At 36.5% G+C, this 20,821-nt stretch overlaps 1 protein-coding gene across 1 annotated transcript in view; it reads left to right on the top strand.

The window, feature by feature from the left end:
* The window catches only part of Ccdc178 (coiled-coil domain containing 178), a 298,089-nt gene that overhangs the window by 8,990 nt on the left and 268,278 nt on the right, over positions 1-20,821 (top strand). The window contains exons 4-7 of the mRNA XM_028774890.1: positions 4,869-5,008; positions 8,688-8,710; positions 10,636-10,715; positions 14,067-14,267. Of these exons, the coding sequence (XP_028630723.1) occupies positions 4,869-5,008; positions 8,688-8,710; positions 10,636-10,715; positions 14,067-14,267 (444 nt within the window). The remainder of the gene's footprint in view (positions 1-4,868; positions 5,009-8,687; positions 8,711-10,635; positions 10,716-14,066; positions 14,268-20,821) is intronic.

Here is a 20,821-nt window from a genome sequence, read left to right as displayed (position 1 = left end):
CCAGAGTCGGTGAAAATGGAGACACATCAGTTTATACTGGACTAAGATTATTAATTCATCTTACTTAGGAATATTAGGTGGAAAAAATCTTACCAGCCCAATTAATGCACCATTGAGAGAGCTGATATGTGGAAACTGATTACATCTTTAACAAATGCACAGGCCGAGGAAACAGATGCATGAATGTAGCCCAGAGACTCTTGGATTGTAGTGTCTCTTAATCACTAGACTCTAAAAAGTAATTGAAGAGTATTAAAGTCCACCATGCATACATTAGCCAAAACCATCTATAAGGACCTTTGAATTCTGGGTCTATCCTGCCCTGCATATGATGCTATGCCTTGTCCAGATTTCATGACATATTATTTCATTTCCCTTACTTCACTACATTGAAATCTTAATTCCACTTCGTCAGAACACTATAGAAATTGATTAGCATTCACAAAATGAGGCTAAGCATGGCACAGTCAAGAAGTACTTGGCATGAGCCATCCTGATCCTTATTTGCCTGGCACTGAATGAAGCTAACTAAGCAAGTATTTTGACTACAATAGCAACTGCCTGCTTGCTGCCTATCAAACCCTTCTCACTCCTACAAAGGGCAACATGTCTTTAACAAGATGTTTAGATAGAAGATCAATATGTCCTTTTTAATTAGTAGCTGCTTGTTATTTGATTCTTTGACTATCACAGAAATGAACATATGTGTATGAATGCAAAAGGAAACATGGACAATGCCACCTATAAAATAAACACAGTGAATAATCTATGTTCAGAGTGTGCTCAAAGCCAACTAAAACACACCAAAGTAGCAACCCTAATAAATTCTGAAAGAACATCCAAATATTCAAAAACAAACAGTATGTAAGATGTTTGAAATGTTCAGAAAAAAGATAATTTAGGATTAGTTTTCTTTTCATTATTATAATTTAAATGTGTTAAAGCAGCCCTCATTGTGTAGTTTATATGCAAAAAAAATATGGTTTAAACACAAATCTTCCACCTATGAACTCTCTGCACTGACATTTGGCATTGTCTCTAAGCCTGAATTGTCTATGAAGTCAAGACAGCAATCTGATGTCCTAAGATGGATGTGCACATATTAAATAAAACATGGTACAGGAAGTGCTTCACTCGGCTTCATGTCTGCAATACACTTTCTATGCTCATAAATGTTAGGCAGTGTGAGTCACAAAACTGCCAATGAGTGTTAGCAATATAGACACATAAACAAATACACTAGGTACAATGACCATTTATGTATAAATAAACAGGTGAGTCTTTTAAAGAGATTGATTGAGTTCATGGAAGAAGATATGATTTCTCTGAGATATTTAAAAGATTAACATATGATTTCTCTAATACACATAATCTAGACTTAGTTGTGTGTGTGTGTGTGTGTGTGTGTGTGTGTGTGTGTGTGTGTGTGTGTGTGTTAGGGAGAAAGAGGATGAGTGGTGAAGATAAAAAGGGACAAAGGGACAAGAAGGGAGTGAATATGAATTCAATACAATAATACATGAAAAATCACAACAAACAAAACCCACTATTTTGTATGTTTTGAATGAATACAATACTAACATTGTGAAGACTGAAGATGAAGCAAAAGATATTGAGAATAGTTACTAGATTCATCCTGCAGCAGTAAAACAAAAGGTAACAACACTGGCATCACTTCCTTGTTCCTCAAAGTGAACTGAGATGGGGGCATCATACTGTTCTCACTGAAAATAAAAGTGCTTTGTCTCCTCTGCTAGACTAGTGGTTGCTACTGGCATGCTTCCTATGGAGTCCTCAGAGTGACATGACTTCAAGTAAGCACTTTGTTGGAGTTTTCTACGTTTCTTCTCTTCCCTATTGCAACCTCCAGTCCTCCTGGAGCATGGCAGGCTTAGAATCACTGAGGCGCATCAGGATGCATGGTTTTGATGATGAGCAAGCCTTAATGATGCAGTGGGAACATCAACCATTCTTTACACAAGACTCCAGTTTTCAGAAATGGAGGCTAGAAAATGGGGTTCCTATGAGGAAGGAGACCTGTTTTTCTTTTTCTTTTCTTTATTTTCTTTTTTTGTTTGAGACCTGTTTTTATTTATTTTTCCCACAGGAGCAGCTTGTACTGGTTTCCAGGAAGGAGTTCTTCAGTGTATGGGGTGGGGCATTAATTACATGTGAACATGTGATATCTTTTTTAAGGGATAATTAAATATGTGTTTTAAGTTCATTTCTAAAATGTGGTTTGGGACTGATTTTAGAGTGGGTAAATTGTTTTGTCTATTGTTTTAAATTTCCTATCTTAATGTTTAGTTTACAATACAATGGATTGCATTAACTAGTTTTGTGTATGCACGTGTATGTGTGCTCAAGTGTATGTGCATGTACATGTGTATGAACGAAGGTGGAGGGCCATGATTGATACTAGGTATCTTCTTTGCTCATTCTCTGCCATGTTCCTTGAAGCTGGGTCTCTCCCTGAACCCAGAGCTTATAGATTCCAACTGCTCTAGCTAGCAAGCTTGCTTCTTCAGATCCCCCAACCCTATCTCCCATGTGTTGGGCTTCCAGGAAGTTGTCACACTTACCCAACAGTTGCATGGCTTCAGGGAATCCAAAGCTCATGCTACTGAACTATCTCCTTATTTCATGTGGGTTTATCTGGTTTACCTCTACATGTTATATTATGTACTTAATTTAAGAAATTATTTGTTTGTTTGTTTATTCACATCTTATTCCAATATCGGCTCCTCTTATCCTCCTAGTACCCCCGCATGCAGAACCTTCCCCCATTCTGCCCTCACTTTCTCCTGCGAGAAGGGGGAGTTCCTTCCTCCTGTACATCAGGTAGTTGTAGGACTAAGGCATCCTCTTTCACTGAATCCAGACAAGGCATTTTAGGGGAACAGGATTCACAGGCAGGCAGGCAGGCAGGCAGGCAGGCAGGCAGGCAGGCAGGCAAGTAGGCAGGCAACAGATCCACAGACAGCTCCACTCCTGTTGTTTGGGATCAAGCTGTTAATTTGCTACATATGTGCAGTGGGCCTAGGTCCAGCTAGTGCTCACTCTTTGGCTAGTGATTCAGTCCCTGGGAACCCCCAAGGGTACAGGTTAGTTGACTCTGTTAGTGTTCTTATAGAGTCTGTCTTCTCTTTGGATCCTTCAATCCATTCCTCATCTCTACCAAAGACTTCCAAGCTCTATCTAATGTTTGGCTGTGGATCTTTGCATCTCTTTCAATTGGCTGTTGGGTGGAGCCACACAGAAGACAGATACGCTAGGTTCCTGTCTGCAAGCATATTAGAGTTTCCTTAATAGTGTCAGGGATGGGTCGCAATTTGGAGCAGTTATCCCTCTGTCTCTCTTCTATCTTTGACTTTGCACATCTTGTAGGCAGGGCATATTTTAGGCAAAACCTTTTGTTGGTGGGTTTCTGACCATACCCCTCCACTGGGAGTCCTGCTGGACTATAGGAAATGGTCACTTTCAGATCCATACCCCCCCCCTGTTAGGAGTCTCAGCTAAAGTTGCCCCTTAGACCTCCGGGGGCCTCCCCACATTCCAGATCTCTGGCTTTTCCCAGAGATCACCCACTCCATCCCCCAACCCTGCCAATTTTCCTTCTTTCTGGCCTGCTCTCCCTACTTTGAACTCATTGGTATAAGAGACAACTTCCTGAAAAAAGCTTAGTCACTAAGATCAACAATTAATAAATGGGACCTCGTGTAACTGAAATGCTTCTGTAAATCAAAGGATGTCATCGTTAGGGCAAAATGACAGACTAGATATTGGAAAAAGATCTTTATCAACCCTATATCTGACAGAGGGTTTATACACAAAATTTATAAAGAACTCAAGAAGTTAGATAACAAGAATCCAAATAACCTAATTTAAAAACGGGGTATAGAGCTAAACTGAGAGTTCTTAATAGAGAAATCTCCACCAAAGTCCAAGAAGCACCTAAAGAAATATTCAACATCCTTATTCATCAGGGAAATGCAAATCAAAATGACCTGAAATTCTAGATCTTACACTCAACAAAATGGCTAAGATGAAAAACTCAAGGGACAACACATGCTAGAGAGGATATAGGGCAAGGAGAACATTCCTTCATTGCTGGTGAGAGGGCAAACTTGTACGACCACATTGGAAATCCTTCTGGCAATTTCTTAGAAAATTGGGAATAGTTCTACCTTAAGAACCAGCTATATCACTCCTGGCCATATACTCAAAAGATGCTTCACCATCCCACAAGGATATTTGCTCAACTATGTTCATAGCAGCTTTATTCATAATAGCCAGAATCTAGAAACAACCCAGATGTCCCTCAACTGAAGAATGAATAAAGTTAATATCATTTATTTTCACAATGGAATACTATTCAGGCATTAAAAACAAGGGAATCATTAATTTTGCAGGTATGGGTGGGACTAGAAAATATCATCCTAAGTCATAAAACCCAGACCTAAAAGAACATGCTTGGTATGTAATCACTTATAACTAGATATCAGCCATAAAGTACAGGGCAACCACAGTTTAATTAACAGAGTCAAAGAAGCCAAATAACAAGGATGGCCCAAGGAAAGATGGTTGAATCTTTCTCAGAAGGGGAAACAAAATAGATAGCAGAGGTGGATGGAGGGAGGTTAGTGGGTGGGAGAGAGCCTGGGAGTAGAGAGGAGCAGGGATGCATCAGATCTAAGAGTTTATTTTATTTAAACTTTTAAAGTTTGAAATTTTATTCTGCATTTTAACATATCTATTAGCTAATTTAGAGTACTAAGACAAATGTAGAACATTGTGTATGTCCTGAACATCATAGTGTGCTGCTCTGTACCTATCCCTGACTTCTCCCATTGTCCACAATGTTTTAGAGGTGAATAAAGGCATCTACTTCAGCTACCCAAGTCGACGACATAGCTGTGCTTTGGTAAATATACCTAAACCATGTGTCAGCAAAATGATTGCCCACATCGAAGATGTGGAATCTAAAATACAGGAGCATTTGACACAAGTAAGTGATTTAAACTTGGGAGATAAATTCTACACATATTAAGGAGTTGTTATTTAAGGACAATGGGGAAATACTTTGATAATTTCTATAAAATTCAGAATTTTTGTTTAGAGGATTAATTTGGTAGTCTAAACATGTTTTTGAGAGTCATACTCCGGAGGGTGTAATGACCTTATTAAACAGGTTTTTTTTTCCCCTATTCATTTGTTCTGTAACATAAACAATCATGTTAAGTTGTCATTTCCATCAACTAATCTGACTAAAAGACAAACAGCCTTCACACTGGAGAGTGGGCAGACACTAAAAGCATGAAATAAGAAGTAAATTTGTAGTCTAAAAGAACAGTGTGCCCTTTTAAATGAGTTCTCTTTTTGCTAAATAAATACACTAGGTCTGTTGATGAAGATATAATGATTCTTTCTTGGTCATGTCAACCTGTCAAATTCTGCTTTTGTTATTCTAAAAAGAATTCCACTCTGAACTCTCAGCAACTTGCAATCATTTCATTTAGTAATGACTTATTGAAAAATGAACGACTTCTCTTACTTGTTACTAAGATGACATCCTGAAAAACTGGCATACTTGTTGAGGCAGAGGAGTGGACTTGCTACACATATGTCTTTTCTGTTTTTTTATTTTGGTCCCTGGATCTGACCTAGAGAATGTTCTGCTCTAGGAAGTCATTTCTTTTGAGAGGCATTGGTTCAATGGTCAAGATCATAGGCTTTAAAGAGATATGTTGTATGACCTTATGTGGGTGTGAGAAGACCCTGACAGTGTGTCAGATCAAGTGTCAGACTAAGAAGAAGCCCAGAGAGCACACATGAGGTATTACAGCAAATAACTATATACATTTTTTAGAATATTATTGTTCAATATTATTGCATGGCAGCCCCTCTTTTGCCTATACACCTCCAAATCAGAATCTACATTTGTACAATAGCAGATCACACAGCAGATGGGTTCCTGAGTCTGGAATCATATAAAGAAATAGAGAGAAAGATATTTATTGTTGGGTGTGCTTCCCATTCCATTCCAGAGACACTCTAATCTTCAATTGTCCATATTATTGAAAATGGATAAAACCAGATCTGTAAATGCCTTGACAAACCATTATAATAATTAGTGTTTATTGTAATCCTAGTGTAAAGTACACCAAATATATTGCTGTATCATGTATCTTAGACACATAGAATTTCTACTGACTGTTCTTGGGAAATGACATGAGGTAAAATATAATTTAAAACAATTCAGCATCTTGTTCAACTGAAAGATTATTTGTGGCCATCCTGTGACGTGATACTAACCAAAAACATCACCAGGAGGACTTACTTTGGCTCACAGTTTAAAGGATGCACTTCATGATGGAAGGGTAGGCAAGACATCCGTTAGGAAGCACCAGAGTGGTAGAATGCAGTTAGATGCATACATTACCTCTTCACATCTTGGCAGGCAGACTAAGAAACACAGACCCAATAGAACAGATGGCAGGGTCTACTTTCTTCAGGGAATTCTCATCTCTCAAAAATACCATCAGCTGTAGATTCATACACACTGAGCCCATCAAGGGCATTTTAAGTTCAAGCCATAATGGCCTTAGAAAGAAATATCTACAGAATAGATGTTTGGTTATGTTTTCTGTATATTTTATTTCTCCCTGGAGCAGAATTCATGGCAAGTGATAGAAAATATTTCCTGGATAATTTTCCATACAAATCAATAATTATTTTTGCCTTCCACATTTCTGTCCTGGCATGCCTAAGCTACAGTATTACTTAGTTTAGAATGAACTATACTGAGTCTAAATTTTTCTGTTTGTTCAATTCAAATCTTCAGACTGTTACCATGATTAAAAGACATGTTGTAAAATATATAGGAAACATCTGAAAATATTAAGATAATGCTGCCCAGAGAGAATATTAACATCATTACCAATAAGCTGATGGCAATACAGTGATATAAAATTGCCCATATATTTTTGTATTAATCATTTTATGTGATCTCATGAATCCTTATCTGAACCTTGCAAGACAGAAACTCAAATACAGAAGAGGAAAATGACCTCAAAAGCCTATGTTCCTTATGACCACATAGTCGGTACAGAGTCAACCTGAGGCCAAGTGTGTCTGTGGGTTACACACATCTTCTCCATACTGTGCAGTGACATCTGTCCCTGACAATTGGCCAACAAAAAGGTTATAAAACATGGATGTGAAAGTGCTTCCAATTCTAACTGGATAAAATTAATGGCATTTATGATTTTTTTGTCTCTGAAACTTTATATTTATTGACTGATTCTCTATGAACTCTTTAAAGCGTAGAGTTCTCTCAATTTGTTCTTATATTTTAGTTAAAATCTATGGATCTTCAAAATGTGACCTAGCTATTGTTTCCTTTCTATCCTTGACATTTGCCTCCATCCATCTCTTAAAATCCATACTAACTGCTTTATATGCTTCTGTACATCTGCCTATCCTGCCATCCTTCTGAAATGACAAAATGCTAACTGCAAATCTCTTTGGTGACTCCAAGTTCCACATCTATAGTTGTAGAGCATCCTAGAATAGCCCAGTTTATAATAATGCATGTCACAGTGACCAAAATCAACCTTGGTAGTATCTTTACGGGTGCTCTGTAATTATTTTCATTGTCCATCAGAACTTCATGTAGTAATCTATGCTGGAAATTCCAGCTCTTCTATTTGTTTAAAAATTCCTATTTTTGATCTTTACCATCCATTCATTCATTCCATTGAAATCTGTAACAAAATGCCTCAGACTGTTGTGATCTCGTGCAAAAACATCATTGAATATCACAAATATCAGCTCAAATACCATAGAGGGATTTCTCTTCTAGCTCTGGCCACATCCTTGATGGCCCTCATGCTGTCTTCTGTCAGACTATTTTCTGCCAGTTTTGTCTTCTCATCACCCACTCTTCCAATTGTCCTCCTTTTTTCAATCACTACTGTGCCCATTTGAAATAAATATTACTTTTATTTTATGTTTTGATACAGAGTCTCATATTATAAACTCCTTACCTGGGCTGAAACATGTTACTTGTACCGGGCAAGCCTTGAAATCACAAAAACAGGTCTACCTCTACTTCCTCAGTGCTAGGAACAAGGTTGTATGCTACAGCACACAGCCATCTTCTTGTAAAGAACATTATAAGCCTAAACTTAGATGTTTATTCTTTTCTCTTCCCATACTAAAAGTTCGTATTCTAATATATCTCCAACCCCCCACCACCCTTTGCTCATGCACATGTTTTTGCAATCCAAATTTAGTTTATATTGTCATGTTTTGTGATTAACATCTTTTGGTAGCACATTAAGACTCAATGACTCTGCATTGATAACTGTGTGGGGATAAGAAACATTTAAGTGGTTAAGATGTAGAAGTACATGGATTTTAAACTGTGAGAAACCTTGTTATAATGAAAAGAAGTGGACTTGTGAAATACACACACACACACACACACACACACACACCTATATTTGTAGTTTATATATACACACATTTTATGACACAATAGAAAATAAAATATGACCAATTATACAAGGCAAAGAACTGAATTTTATCAGTCAGTTTAAATTTAAATGGATTTTAAGTGAAGTTTACCAATTTTTTTGAGATGTTTCAATTTTGATTTTTACTGAATTGTTTTGTTTTGGCAGTTTGAAGCTTCTTTTGAAGAATGGTAAGAAACGTTAATGATTCTTTTATTTTTCTCTAAAATGTTGAATTTTTGGTACTGTGTAGTTCATCAGTTTTATTTGAGAATGAATGGAAACCTTGAAAACAGTATTTCACATATTAGATATACAGGGAAAGACGTGGAGGAACTGTAGAGGAGAGAGGGGTGGGTGGAATAGAGTACTCATGTGAGAGTGTACACTGTCAAATATCTGGAATCTAGCAAAACGTTGACAGCAACCAATGAGAAAACCATTAAAGAAGTAGCCCACTGAGCTAGACCATCAAGACAATAGAACATACCTGCTTTCCATTCTCCTGTATCAATGGTAGCTACTAGAGACTTCCATACTTGTGCTCTGAATTCCTAATACCAGGGGAAATGAGGTTTTATTTTTGAAAGTGTGCATTTGATGGTTCTGGTCTGTACAAGTAATTCCTATCACAGTGCTTGTGAGGTCTCCAGGCAGTACATTCTATACTAGCCACAGTGACCAGGGGTTCACTAGAGCAAGCCCCACATAGGTCAGAATGCCTAGGGAGAAAAGGGCTGGGTGGCCCAATCCATCATCTAAGACCCATGTCTATTTACTGGAGGTGGTCTATCTTCCCACATTTATGCTAAAGTCATCCCCATTGTGTCCTGGGAGCCTCCCACATCCCTGGAGTCTGGGACTTTCTAATGAGTCTCTCCATTGCGCACTCTACACTGTTGCATATTTCTATCCATTCTCTTGTCCCTCTGCCTCTCATGATTATTTTGTCTCCCCTTCTAAGTAGAACTGAAGCATCCACACTTCAATATTCCTTCTCATTAAGTGGTATTATGGGTCTTCTGAGCATTTTGGCTAATATCCACTTATCAGTGAGGACATATCACGTATGTCCTTTGCAGTCTGGGTTAACTGACTCAGGATGATATTTTCTAGTTCCATCTATTTGCTTGCACAATTCAAAGGAGCGGAAGGGGATGGCAAGCTTATAGAAAGAACAACAGTATCAACTAATCTGACCTCTCAAAGCTCCAAGGGATTAAGCTACCAACCAAAAAGCATACATGGGCTGGTCCATGGACTCTGGATATACTTGGTCCTGAGGAGGCTTGATGCTCAGAAAAGGGGGATACTAGAAGGGTGAGGTGGGACTGGGTGGGTGGGTGTGGAGCACCTTCTTAGAGGTGAAAGGAAGGGGAAATGGGATGGGGGATTCGTGGAGAGGGCACTTGGAGGGGGAAAACATTTGAAATGTAAATAAACTAATTAATAAAAAAATGACATTCTTTTCTTAAATCTTGCTAACTTTAAGTCTGAAATGGTTAAGTTTACCCTTTGTAGCTTCTATTAGCTTCCCAGAACTCACTAACCTGAAAACAAAATATTATATCATTCAATTGATTTTCAGTCAAACCAATCTCTTAGAACTGGAGAGGTAGCTCAGTACTTTAGAGCATATACTACTCTTGCAGAGGATGCTAGCTCAGTTCCCAGCACCTACATCAGCTGAGCACAACAATTGAACTCCGGCTCCAGCAGACCCAATGTCCTCTTCTGGTAAACAAGCACCCACACATCAGTATAAAGTACAGACCCCCCCCCCCACTCACACAAGAATGTACACACGAACACAGTTCATAAATTAAGTTGCATCATAAAGTTTCTAGGAAATAAGCATTTGTAAATAAAAATGCTGTTTTAATGTCCTCTCAAGAAAGTTCAAGACACTTGTGATTATTTTAAGTTTCTATTAATTTGAGTATAAGTACTACTGAGTAATAGAATTTTCTTCTATCAGTTCACTATTCAGAAAGGTTAATATGTAAAGGACACTTGACATTCCATGGAAATGCTTCACCAAGTTTTGTATAACCAACTTTTAATGCATCTGTTTTTTTTACAAATTGATGCCATCTTCCTTGTTATGTATGTGTAGGACTTCTGCCACAAAAGATAAAAAGAAAGATTTGGATGTCTCTGCTCCAGAGAAAGAAGTCCACCCAGAAAAAGCAAAAGGTAAGTTTGCTTTTGATGCTTAAAGATGAATAATTGTTTATAGGTAATTGACCTTAATTTAATATAGTTCTAATATCAACAACTATTATTTGTACGCTTTTTCTGAATATTGAATAGGGAAGAAAGCCTACTATACCACTCTGGGAAGCATGTCTTATATATTATTTTTAATGACTTCTGTACCAGACACTGGACTAAATTGTGAATATACAGTGATACCTGCCCAGAACTAAAAGAAGTAATAACAATTGAGAATCATTTGATAAAACTCTGTGATGATCAAGGTATTGTTTGTCTGTCTGTCTCTCCCTCCAGTGGAGCAGCTATCATCCACAGAGAACTACTGACCAGTTGACATGTGGCCAGTAAGACTAAAAATCTTAACTCTAAAGTTTAGTCTTAACTTATAGTGAAATATAAATAGAAGTAGTTCAGTGGCTTCCATGTGATCAGAATTTACCATAATTAATAAAAAGTTGCAAAATTTAAATATTGGCTTAAAGTTACTCTTAATACTATTTCAAAATTTTTGGATATGTGAGATTATACTAAATTTCTCATCTTTGTCTGTTCCAAAAATTTAGAAATGCATTCACTCGAAGAAAACTGGTGAACTCAGGACTTTTCATTAAAAGGAAGAATATTTTGTTTAAGAGCATTACTCATTCCTGTGCTCTGTTTTGACTGATTCATTTTATTTATTTATTTATTTTATGTATTAATGTCCATGGAGAAGATGAAAACTTCAATGCTTATACATCACAGATGCAGAGGAAAAAAGATTAACTCACTGATAGCCACAGTCACAGTAAAAGCACCTAGCATATCATCCATCAGAAATATGCATGTGTGAGACTAAGACACACATGATGCCAGGAAGATAGTGGCTTTTTACAAGTGCTTGTGTTAAAAAGTGCAAGCCATTGCGTACATATACAGTAAGTGAATTGGTTTGGGGGAACGATTAGAGAGATATATATGACAATGAATCAGAAACACCACAGGTCACTCACACATATGACATTGTTTCTATGCCATTAAAGAGAGAGCAAAAGGTAATTTGTAAAAATGAAGAACTTTAGAAAAACACATGCAAATCCATTAAAGTGCTGCGATTGGCGGTGACATGAGTATCTTTGTGTATTTTAGACAAAAACATCTTAGAGAGATTGATTATGAGATCATTCACAAATCATCAATGTTTCATGAAAAAAAAATCTCACCCAATAAAGTACCCAGACTGCATGTAAACAGTGGGTTCAAAGAAACTGGATAAAGCTGGGGCCACGGAAAGTTATTTTGCCCATTAAGATTATTTCTTTTAAGGGTACATGTCAATGTCTTTAACAAGCTCTCTAGGATAGTAGAGGCTATGCAATAGTTTAATTTTTCTTTATAGCAATTACATGGTATTTATAATACTGCCATATCCCAGAAAACTCACTGTCTATATTATCCAAAATAAAAAAGAGATTTATCCATTACTTTCTTCTTTTATGCCATTTTACTGTCTTACCTCCCCCTCTTCTCCATGGTGTCCTTTATTGTCTTACCTCCCCCTCTTCTCCATGATGTCCTTTATTTTCTTGACACTACGCTTATGTATTCTTTTCATTTCACATGTTGGCGAAAGTCAGCCTATGTAGCTACAAATATCAGCAGAACAGGACTCTCATCTGTCTTCCTTACCTTGCTCTCTCTAGAGGAAAGCATATTATTGTTGTTGGAAGAAAGAATAAGCTTTGTACACATTTTTATTCACAAGCAGATGAATGAATACCTCTGCTAATACTTTGTTAACATTAAACCATATTATTCCAGAGCTGTGAACCAGAGACCACAGGCGTCTCTCATTAACAGAATTAATTAAGGCTGAATAAATAGAATTTTGAAATTTCTGATGAATTCTTGCCAAGGCTAAGTGGAGAAGTTATTATCTGATAAAGCTGAAGAATATCAATGCCTTCTTTTCCAGGGACTGAGTAATCTTCAATATTGATTTAAATTTCTCATTGTGATTTGTGTCCTTAAAGATTTAGAGAAAATATGGCCATGATTTAAAAATAAAGCAATCTGTATGGTGTTTTATTTCCAGTAGTGATTCTCCTAAAGTTACTGGTTGAGGCTTTACATGTTTTTTATGTGTTCACTGAAAATTTTGTCTCCAAAGAATATGACATCATTTTTGTATTATCTTTATGATTGGGTTGTATAATTTTAAATCTTTTTAGTTTGTTTTCAAGGCAAATCTCTTACTTTATGGCTCAGACTATCTCTGAACCCACAGGGGTCTTGCAACATCACCTTCTTAACTGCTAATATTGCAAGCCAGTGTCATCATGCCTGGCTCTATTTTACATTACACATGTTCTTTTAAATGTTATTTAACTTTTCTAGCATTTCCTTCCTTCCTTCCTTCCTTCCTTCCTTCCTTCCTTCCTTCCTTCCTCCCTCCCTCCCTCCCTCCATCCCTCCCCCCTCCCTCCCTTCCTCCCTCCCCCCTCCCTTCCTCCCTCCTCCATCCCTCCCTCCATCCCTCCCTCCCTCTCTCTCTCTCTCTCTCTCTTTCTCTTTCTTTCTTTCTTTCTTTCTTCTTTTATTAACCTAAGATGACAGATTCTGAGCTTTTCTAACCTGACAAGGCTGCTAATACCCAGACAAATGTCCCATTACTTGACAATCTGATCTTGCCCTGGCTCACTCTGGTCCATGTGTGTCCAAATGAATGCTATATCATCACAGTCTCACGGTACATCCTAGTCCCTCCACATGATCTCTCCACAACTTTTTTCTCCGCATGGTCCTCTTTCACCTCTCTCTGGGTTCCATCCCAACTAGGTTCAGAATTCCTATCCTATTCTCTTCTGGCAAGTTAATTGACTGATTAGCTCTTTATAAAACCAAAACTAAAAAAAAAAAAAAAAAAAAAAAAAAAAAACCAAAACTAGACTACTTCCATCTACCTTAGTCTGCCAAATGTCAGAATACTCTTGTGTTGGATTTAGTGTATGTTTTTTCTAAGACAAGGCAGTTTGCACTATAGATTATGTTAACAATGATTAAACTCTCTTTTGGAGAATGGTTTTGTGTACTGTGTAAAGAATGTCTTTGCATTATTGAAATGCTAATTTCTGTACCAACAGAGTTGAGTGCAGTCCAGACATTGGTATTGCTTACTTTTGTGAAGATCGCCTGTCTCAATGTTTTGAATATGTTTTTATCACCTCCTAACATTATTTTCTTAAACATATAAATATTTGAAAGACTACTTTAAGTAAGACCCATGTTCTGTCATCATATTGCCTGTGGGCTAGTTTATTAACAAGTGTGAATGCATGTTCCTATTTTAAGATGAGAAGTGTCCTGAGCTGAAGAAGAAGATGGAGACATTGCTATCAGAGGCCATCCACCTCATTAAAAGTCTGGAAACTGACAGAGCAGAAGCAGAACAAGCTTTGAAACAACAAAAATCAAGAAAGAAAAGAATTAGCATGAAAATTGACTCTTGGTCCATTTGGAAGCTCCAAGAACTCCCATTAGCTGTACAGAAAGGTAATAAAAGGGGTTCCACCTCCACATTAGGGTACCAGAGAGAGTGGACCACAGCTCTGGATACACTAGATGTTTCCTATAGACTATAGCATAAGTGAAATACACTATTAAACATTGGGCTGAATCCAGAGACACAAATCTTGACTGTGGAATTTTCAGTGTGTTGAAAATCTCGTTCATTAATACACACGTAGAGAGGCAAACTTTTGACATACATTACTTACCATAATTGTAGTAGTATTTGAGTTATTAAAAATTCATAAGTCTGACTCCCTTGTTGGTAATATTAGCTATGTTTGGGGGTGTAAAAAAATCCAAATTTCTAAGTGACATGTTGGGAATGACACACGCTTACTTTTGAGAACTTAGACGTAAATTCAGTCTGAAAAGAGCTTTTAGAAAGAAGGTAACTGTAAATGTTTGCAAGAGTAACTTGGACAGTAAATGTTTAAGAAGATGATGTTCTTTGGAGCATACAGAGGAAGAGCTAGGGTAGAATATCACATAACCTAAAGGTTCTGGCTACTGTGTCTTTAAAGTATATCCTGTATCATTAAAACATTCCTGACTAGTCCAGAGGCTAGAAACTTCATACCCTTTTGGAGTTAAGGAGTCATAGGCTCTGAAGTAATTTTTTAAAAATAGGATAGTCATACAATCTCTCACCTGAGATAAAGGGCCATGCTATTAATCATTCCTCTGGGATAGTAGGCATTAACTTAAAACATATGTCATGCAGAACAGATGAATAAATTTTTACTGTAACACTAAATCTCCTAAAAATATGACCTCCAAAGTAGATATGTGCATTCTGACGAATTGCAAGAAGATATTATTTAAATGGTCTTTATGTGTAATTCTTTTCTTGAACCTAATTTATTATATTAACATTCTGCTAATACATTGCTGTTTTTATAACTGACTTCTAACCCTATTTATGGAATGTACATATGATGAGAGATGAGAGGGTCAGAATAGGTGCCTTAGGACAGTGTAGATCCCCGTGCATTCTTGGGTTCCCTCGTATTTACATCCACAGAGCATCTGCAGTTTTCCTCATTGTCATTCCTCATTAGCAGTGGTAAAAAAGTTGATGTTGGTAGCTGATCTTTTGAACATTACTCTGGTAATCTTATATACCATTTAGAATCTATGGTTTTAAGTCTGTTTGGAGTAATATTCAGGGAATTGTAGAAATAAAATTAACATAGATGTGTATAAATTCTAGTAAATAATAAATGTAAATTCTCATGATGGATAATAACTTATGGTTTGGATTAACTTTTAATCAATAGTATTAAAGGTCTACTTTAATTTCGAATGTGTATTTACTTGCTTCATTTTATTTAAGTGAGTTATACATACTGTGTAATTTAAAGTCATTACTATATACTTAAGAACTTTCTGTGTAAAAAATGTTTATGAAAAACTATTTCCAGGAACCAGCTGGCTTTGTATGGATATAAATGGGACACAATCCTTAAATGTTATTAATCTGTTTATGAAGTATAAAATTAGATATTTTCTGGTTTTAGAATCTTGAAGCTTCTGGTATAATAAATTTAAAAACTCAATCTTTTGAAACAGCTGTAAGTAGGATGTTTGTCAGAACAAACATTTAATAAAATCAGGGAACCTATCTGCTGCTTCCCTGGATCTCTTCGAGGGGCTCCTCCAGACTACTTCCTATCTGCTGCAACACACGTGTTTTGTTATCATCTCCCAGAAAGCAGGTTCACAATGGCTTGTGCTAAAGATGTTTTCTTAGTCTAATTTCTTTTTGGGTCAGCCAATGAGAATCCACATGGGCACCATGAAGAGGTCATTGAGGAAGATGGGGCAATATATTTGTACATCTGGTACCTTCCTCTCTGTCTGGTCATAACAAGAGCTGAAATGACAGCTCTTGTTATCTATCCGATATCTAGTGCTATCTAAGAAATTCTTTATCTTTTTACTACAAAAAAGATAAACAGAAATATCTTCCCACATAAATTGGATGTTATATGATCCTGCAAGCTATAAATTAGTTTGTATAGCCTTGTTCTCTTATAAAATAAGGTGACACATACATTTTATCATAACCACATACTAGTAGCACAAATGAATGGCTACTTCAGACTTCTCTGGGGTAACACATGCCTACTTTTACCAGTTTCCTGTTTTCCACACATCTTTGCTTGTGGATCTGTTAATACTTCTCTATGGCTTTCTAAAGGAAGAAATCTTAGATGCTAGAATTAACATGTTTGGCAGTATATGATGCACTTTGTAGATTTGACATGTTCTGCTCAATTTGAGAACTAGAGGCAGCTTTCTAAAATGAGAATAATTTAAAGTATTCCTAGAATAGATGGACAAGGCATAGGTGGGAAGTGGAAAATGGGAATATAAGCACTCAAGGGATGGAGACTAAGAATATAAGATAAATCAACACAGTGGAATACACACACACATACACACACATATACACAGGCATACACACACACACACACACACACACACACACATATATATATATATGTATATATATATATATACTCGTGCACACATACACACATGCACATATATACACATGTACATACATTCACACACACATGCATACACACACGTATACACACATGCACACATATACACATGCACACATATACACATGCACACACACATACACATGCATACACACACAACCATACACACACATATACTCACATGCACAGGCATACACATATATACTTAAGAAGATAGACAATATAAAATAGCTAATTAACAAAAAGATGTGAAAACAAAAAAGTACAGAAAACTGTGACTGACCCTTCTACCTGGGGTCAGTTGGACACTGGCCTTTGAGGACAAAGAGAGCAGAAGGGGTGGGGACAGGGTTCTAAAAATAGGATCAGCTTCAGTGAGAAAGCTCAACATTATTTAGGGTGAACAAGGGCTCTAAAGATTTGGGAAGTGAGTAGGGAATTCTAGGGTTAATATACATTATTGGCTAGGGTGGGAATGCTTCATTTACATGAAAAAGCATTCTAAGACCAGATGGGTTCTTGGTGGAGGAGGATTTGAACCTGTAGTCTAGTCATAGACTATATGACTTTTCATAGAGATTCTTGGGAGTTGCAAGCAGAAAGGACTCATTGGTTATAAAACAGTACCTAATTATCATATGGTGGGAGGGGCTGAGCAGGATTTATGTGCTGAATCATGCAGCACTTGCAGGAAGCTTTGTGCAGGGTCATCTGCTAGATAAGGTCTGACACCTGGGCTCTCCAGAGAAGACCAGGCATCAAAGAGGAAGTCCCACTGAGAAATGGAGTCCTCCATTTTGTGCCCAGCTCAGAGAGCTTATTTGGATATTGTATACTGTGACCTGAATACCAGGGTCTTCTAACAGAAAACCAGTGACAAGATTAATCAAAAACAAAGGATAAAGGAATCAAATTAAAACTTTACACACATGATTTCTTGGTGTCCTCTATTCCCTCTGGCTATTTTAACCTTTCTACTGAATTTTCCACAGGGTTTCCTGACCCTAAGGAGAGGTATTTGATGGAGACATCTCACTTAAAGCTGAGTGTTCCATGCTCTCTCATTCTGCATAAAATATCTGACTATATTTAAGTCTTTGTATTTATTCCAATGTGCTACAGAAGAAAGCTTCTCTGATGATGACTGATCTATAAGCACAGCAGAATGTTATTAGGAGCCATTTTATAGATAGATAGAAAGAAAGATAGATAGATAGATAGATAGATAGATAGATAGATAGATCTGGAAACTTGCTGAGAAATCCTGTTTGTTTGTTTGTTTGTTTGTTTGCTTGCTTGCTTGCTTGTTTTGTAAGACTCTGATGAGCCTTAGCTTACCTGGGACCTGCTGAGTGAACAATGTTAAGACAGGGATAGATGCAAAAGCAAGAGGATTTTTATTGTTCCAGCATGCAGGGGTCATCCTGCATCCAAAAGGAGAGCCAAAGACCCTGGGCAGCTAGTTCAGTGGACCTTTATACATTTTCCAGGGGTAGCATAGAGAAACAGCAGCTAGGCACAATATGATTGGAAGAGCAGTGTGACTTTTAAACTGATTGGACTTTAGGGAATGAGGTGCCAGGGTCTTCCTTTGTCTGTGGGTGCCCAAAGATCCATCCTGTGGAATGTGTCAACATACTCTGGGCCTCCCTCACCCACAGGTAGGTCTCCACCCCCTGTTGTCTGAAGAATGTTAATTAGCCTCTCTTTCCCCAAAGGACACTTGTTCCAAAGTTCCTGAGCTGACCTCTTCAGTTTGACTTGCCTGGGCTTGCCTTGCCTTGCCCACTTCTTAGGCCTAATCTCCTAAACTGCCAATTTGAAGCCTGTCATAGAAGCGGCCTAGCCTTCTGCTGTCCTACCTTCAGTTTTGAGCTATCCCAAATTCTTGAGATGTTTAATAAATTTATTCCTTAGCAAATCTAACAAAAACATTCATTATGCAGGGACCACAAGTTAAAAAATAACATCAGTAGGATCTGTACTGTAGTCTCTTTCTGACTAAGGCGACAGATTCTTTGAGCATTGTTTGACCATCTGAGTGGTCAATATAGAAAACAAGCCTTCTCAGGCTACTCCCACAAACTTTGTGTCGTCATTGCCCTGACATATCTTACATGCAGGGCAGCATTGTACATCAAAGGTTTGTCTCTGGTTTGTTGTTTACAGTTCTCTTTTTGTAGCATGCAGAGTACATTCTTGTACCAAAGATGCTGGAACTCAAGGTGAAGGCTCTGTGTGGGAACCAGCTCGACTTCTCCATTTTCAATGAGTTGTAAATGTAAATCAGCCTAAAGCTCTTGTGAACTCACAGAGACTGAGGAAGCATGCTCAGGACCTGTAGGGGTCTGAGTAGGGTCCTTTTCATATATATCATGGCTTCCAGTTTAGTGTTTTTATGAGATTCCTGAATGCACCAAAATGTGGGTCTCTGATTTTTCTATGTTTGTTTAACTTGTCCAATTCCAATGTAATAATTTTTGTTTTATTTTATCTTATCTGGTTATATTTTATTACTATTCCTTAGAAAACTATTTGTTTCATAATAAGAGTCAAAAAAGAAGTGGATTTGGATGGGAGGGTAAGTGGGGAGAAACTAGAAGTAGAGAGATGGGAAACCATAATCAAGATATATTGTGTGAAAAAATGAATTTAGTTTTAATAAATGAAAAAAACAAAATTAAATAAAAATTGTATCATGAACCACCACTATGTCCTCCTCCTTTTCTTCCCCCTCCTCATCCCTCCTTACTCTGTTTTCTCTCCTCTCCCCCTTCTTCTCCCTTACTTTTAAAATATAGACTCTTACTGTGTAGTCAAGGCTGTGTTGAGGTTCTCATCATCCTTCCTCCTCCACCTCCATACTGAGATAATAGGTGTGCAGCACTACATTCAGCCTGCGGTTCTGATTACTGATAATTAAAACATTTAGAATACGTTTCTAAGAGTAATATTTCACCAAATATAAATGTTTATAGAAAAAAGGAGTATCAGTAAGTAAACAGATAATCAAAATATTTCTCTAGACATTAACAGAAAGAATTTTGATTCCATAACTAGAAAAGCCTCAATGCAAAATATTCAAGGGTATAAAACATAACACTATGTATGATTTTGTAAGTGTAATTGCGGATGTCTAAAAAATTCCACAGCAACAGAATCAACAACTGATATAAGAAGGTATATACAGCAAAGGAGAGAGAATCAGTATAAATATAAAAACTACAGCCTAACCTATGAAATTAAGGCACAAAAATACTTAATGATGTCATCAAAAACTCATAAGAAAACTTATTTCAATTTTGTTTTATTCCAAAAATCCAAGATGGAGGCCCTCTTCTGTAATTTCCTTATAATTGTCTAAGTGCATATTAATATATAAAATAATTAGAAGTAATTTCTGTGTCTAAGACTTCAAGCATTTTTATCCAAAGAGATAATGCTTGCCCATTTTTTTTCAAATTTAATTTTTTTTCATTCTAATTTTCTTTCTTTCTTTCCATGGGCCTTGTTTGGTGTCAGGTTAATATATATATATATATATATATATATATATATATATATATATAAACATATAATTATAATATATACTAAATATATATTATATATTCATATATATAACATGCATATATTTATATACAAATATTTGTATATTAATACATATAAATAATAATATAATTATATAAATAATATATATAATATACTGTATGATATGTGATATATGAGATATAATTTGATATCTGGTATATGATATATAATTTGATATATGATATATAATAAATATATGATATATTATATAATAATATACAAATTATAATAATATATAGTAATATAATATGTAATATATATATCAAAATATTACTTATATTTTTGTTACAGATATTTTATTTTCAACATCTTTGTATTCATTCATTCATTCAACCAGTCAGTCTTTAACAGTGTCTCATATATTTCAGGCTGACATTGAATGAATTCCTATGTAGCTAAAGTTGACCTTGATGTTTCTGCCTGTACCTCTTAAAATTA

Source organism: Grammomys surdaster, unplaced genomic scaffold (genome assembly GCF_004785775.1).
Source record: "Grammomys surdaster isolate TR1022 unplaced genomic scaffold, NIH_TR_1.0 243, whole genome shotgun sequence".
NCBI lineage: Eukaryota > Metazoa > Chordata > Mammalia > Rodentia > Muridae > Grammomys > Grammomys surdaster.
The sequence above is the reverse complement of the archived record's forward strand: the minus strand, read 5'-3'. Positions and strand labels throughout refer to the sequence as shown.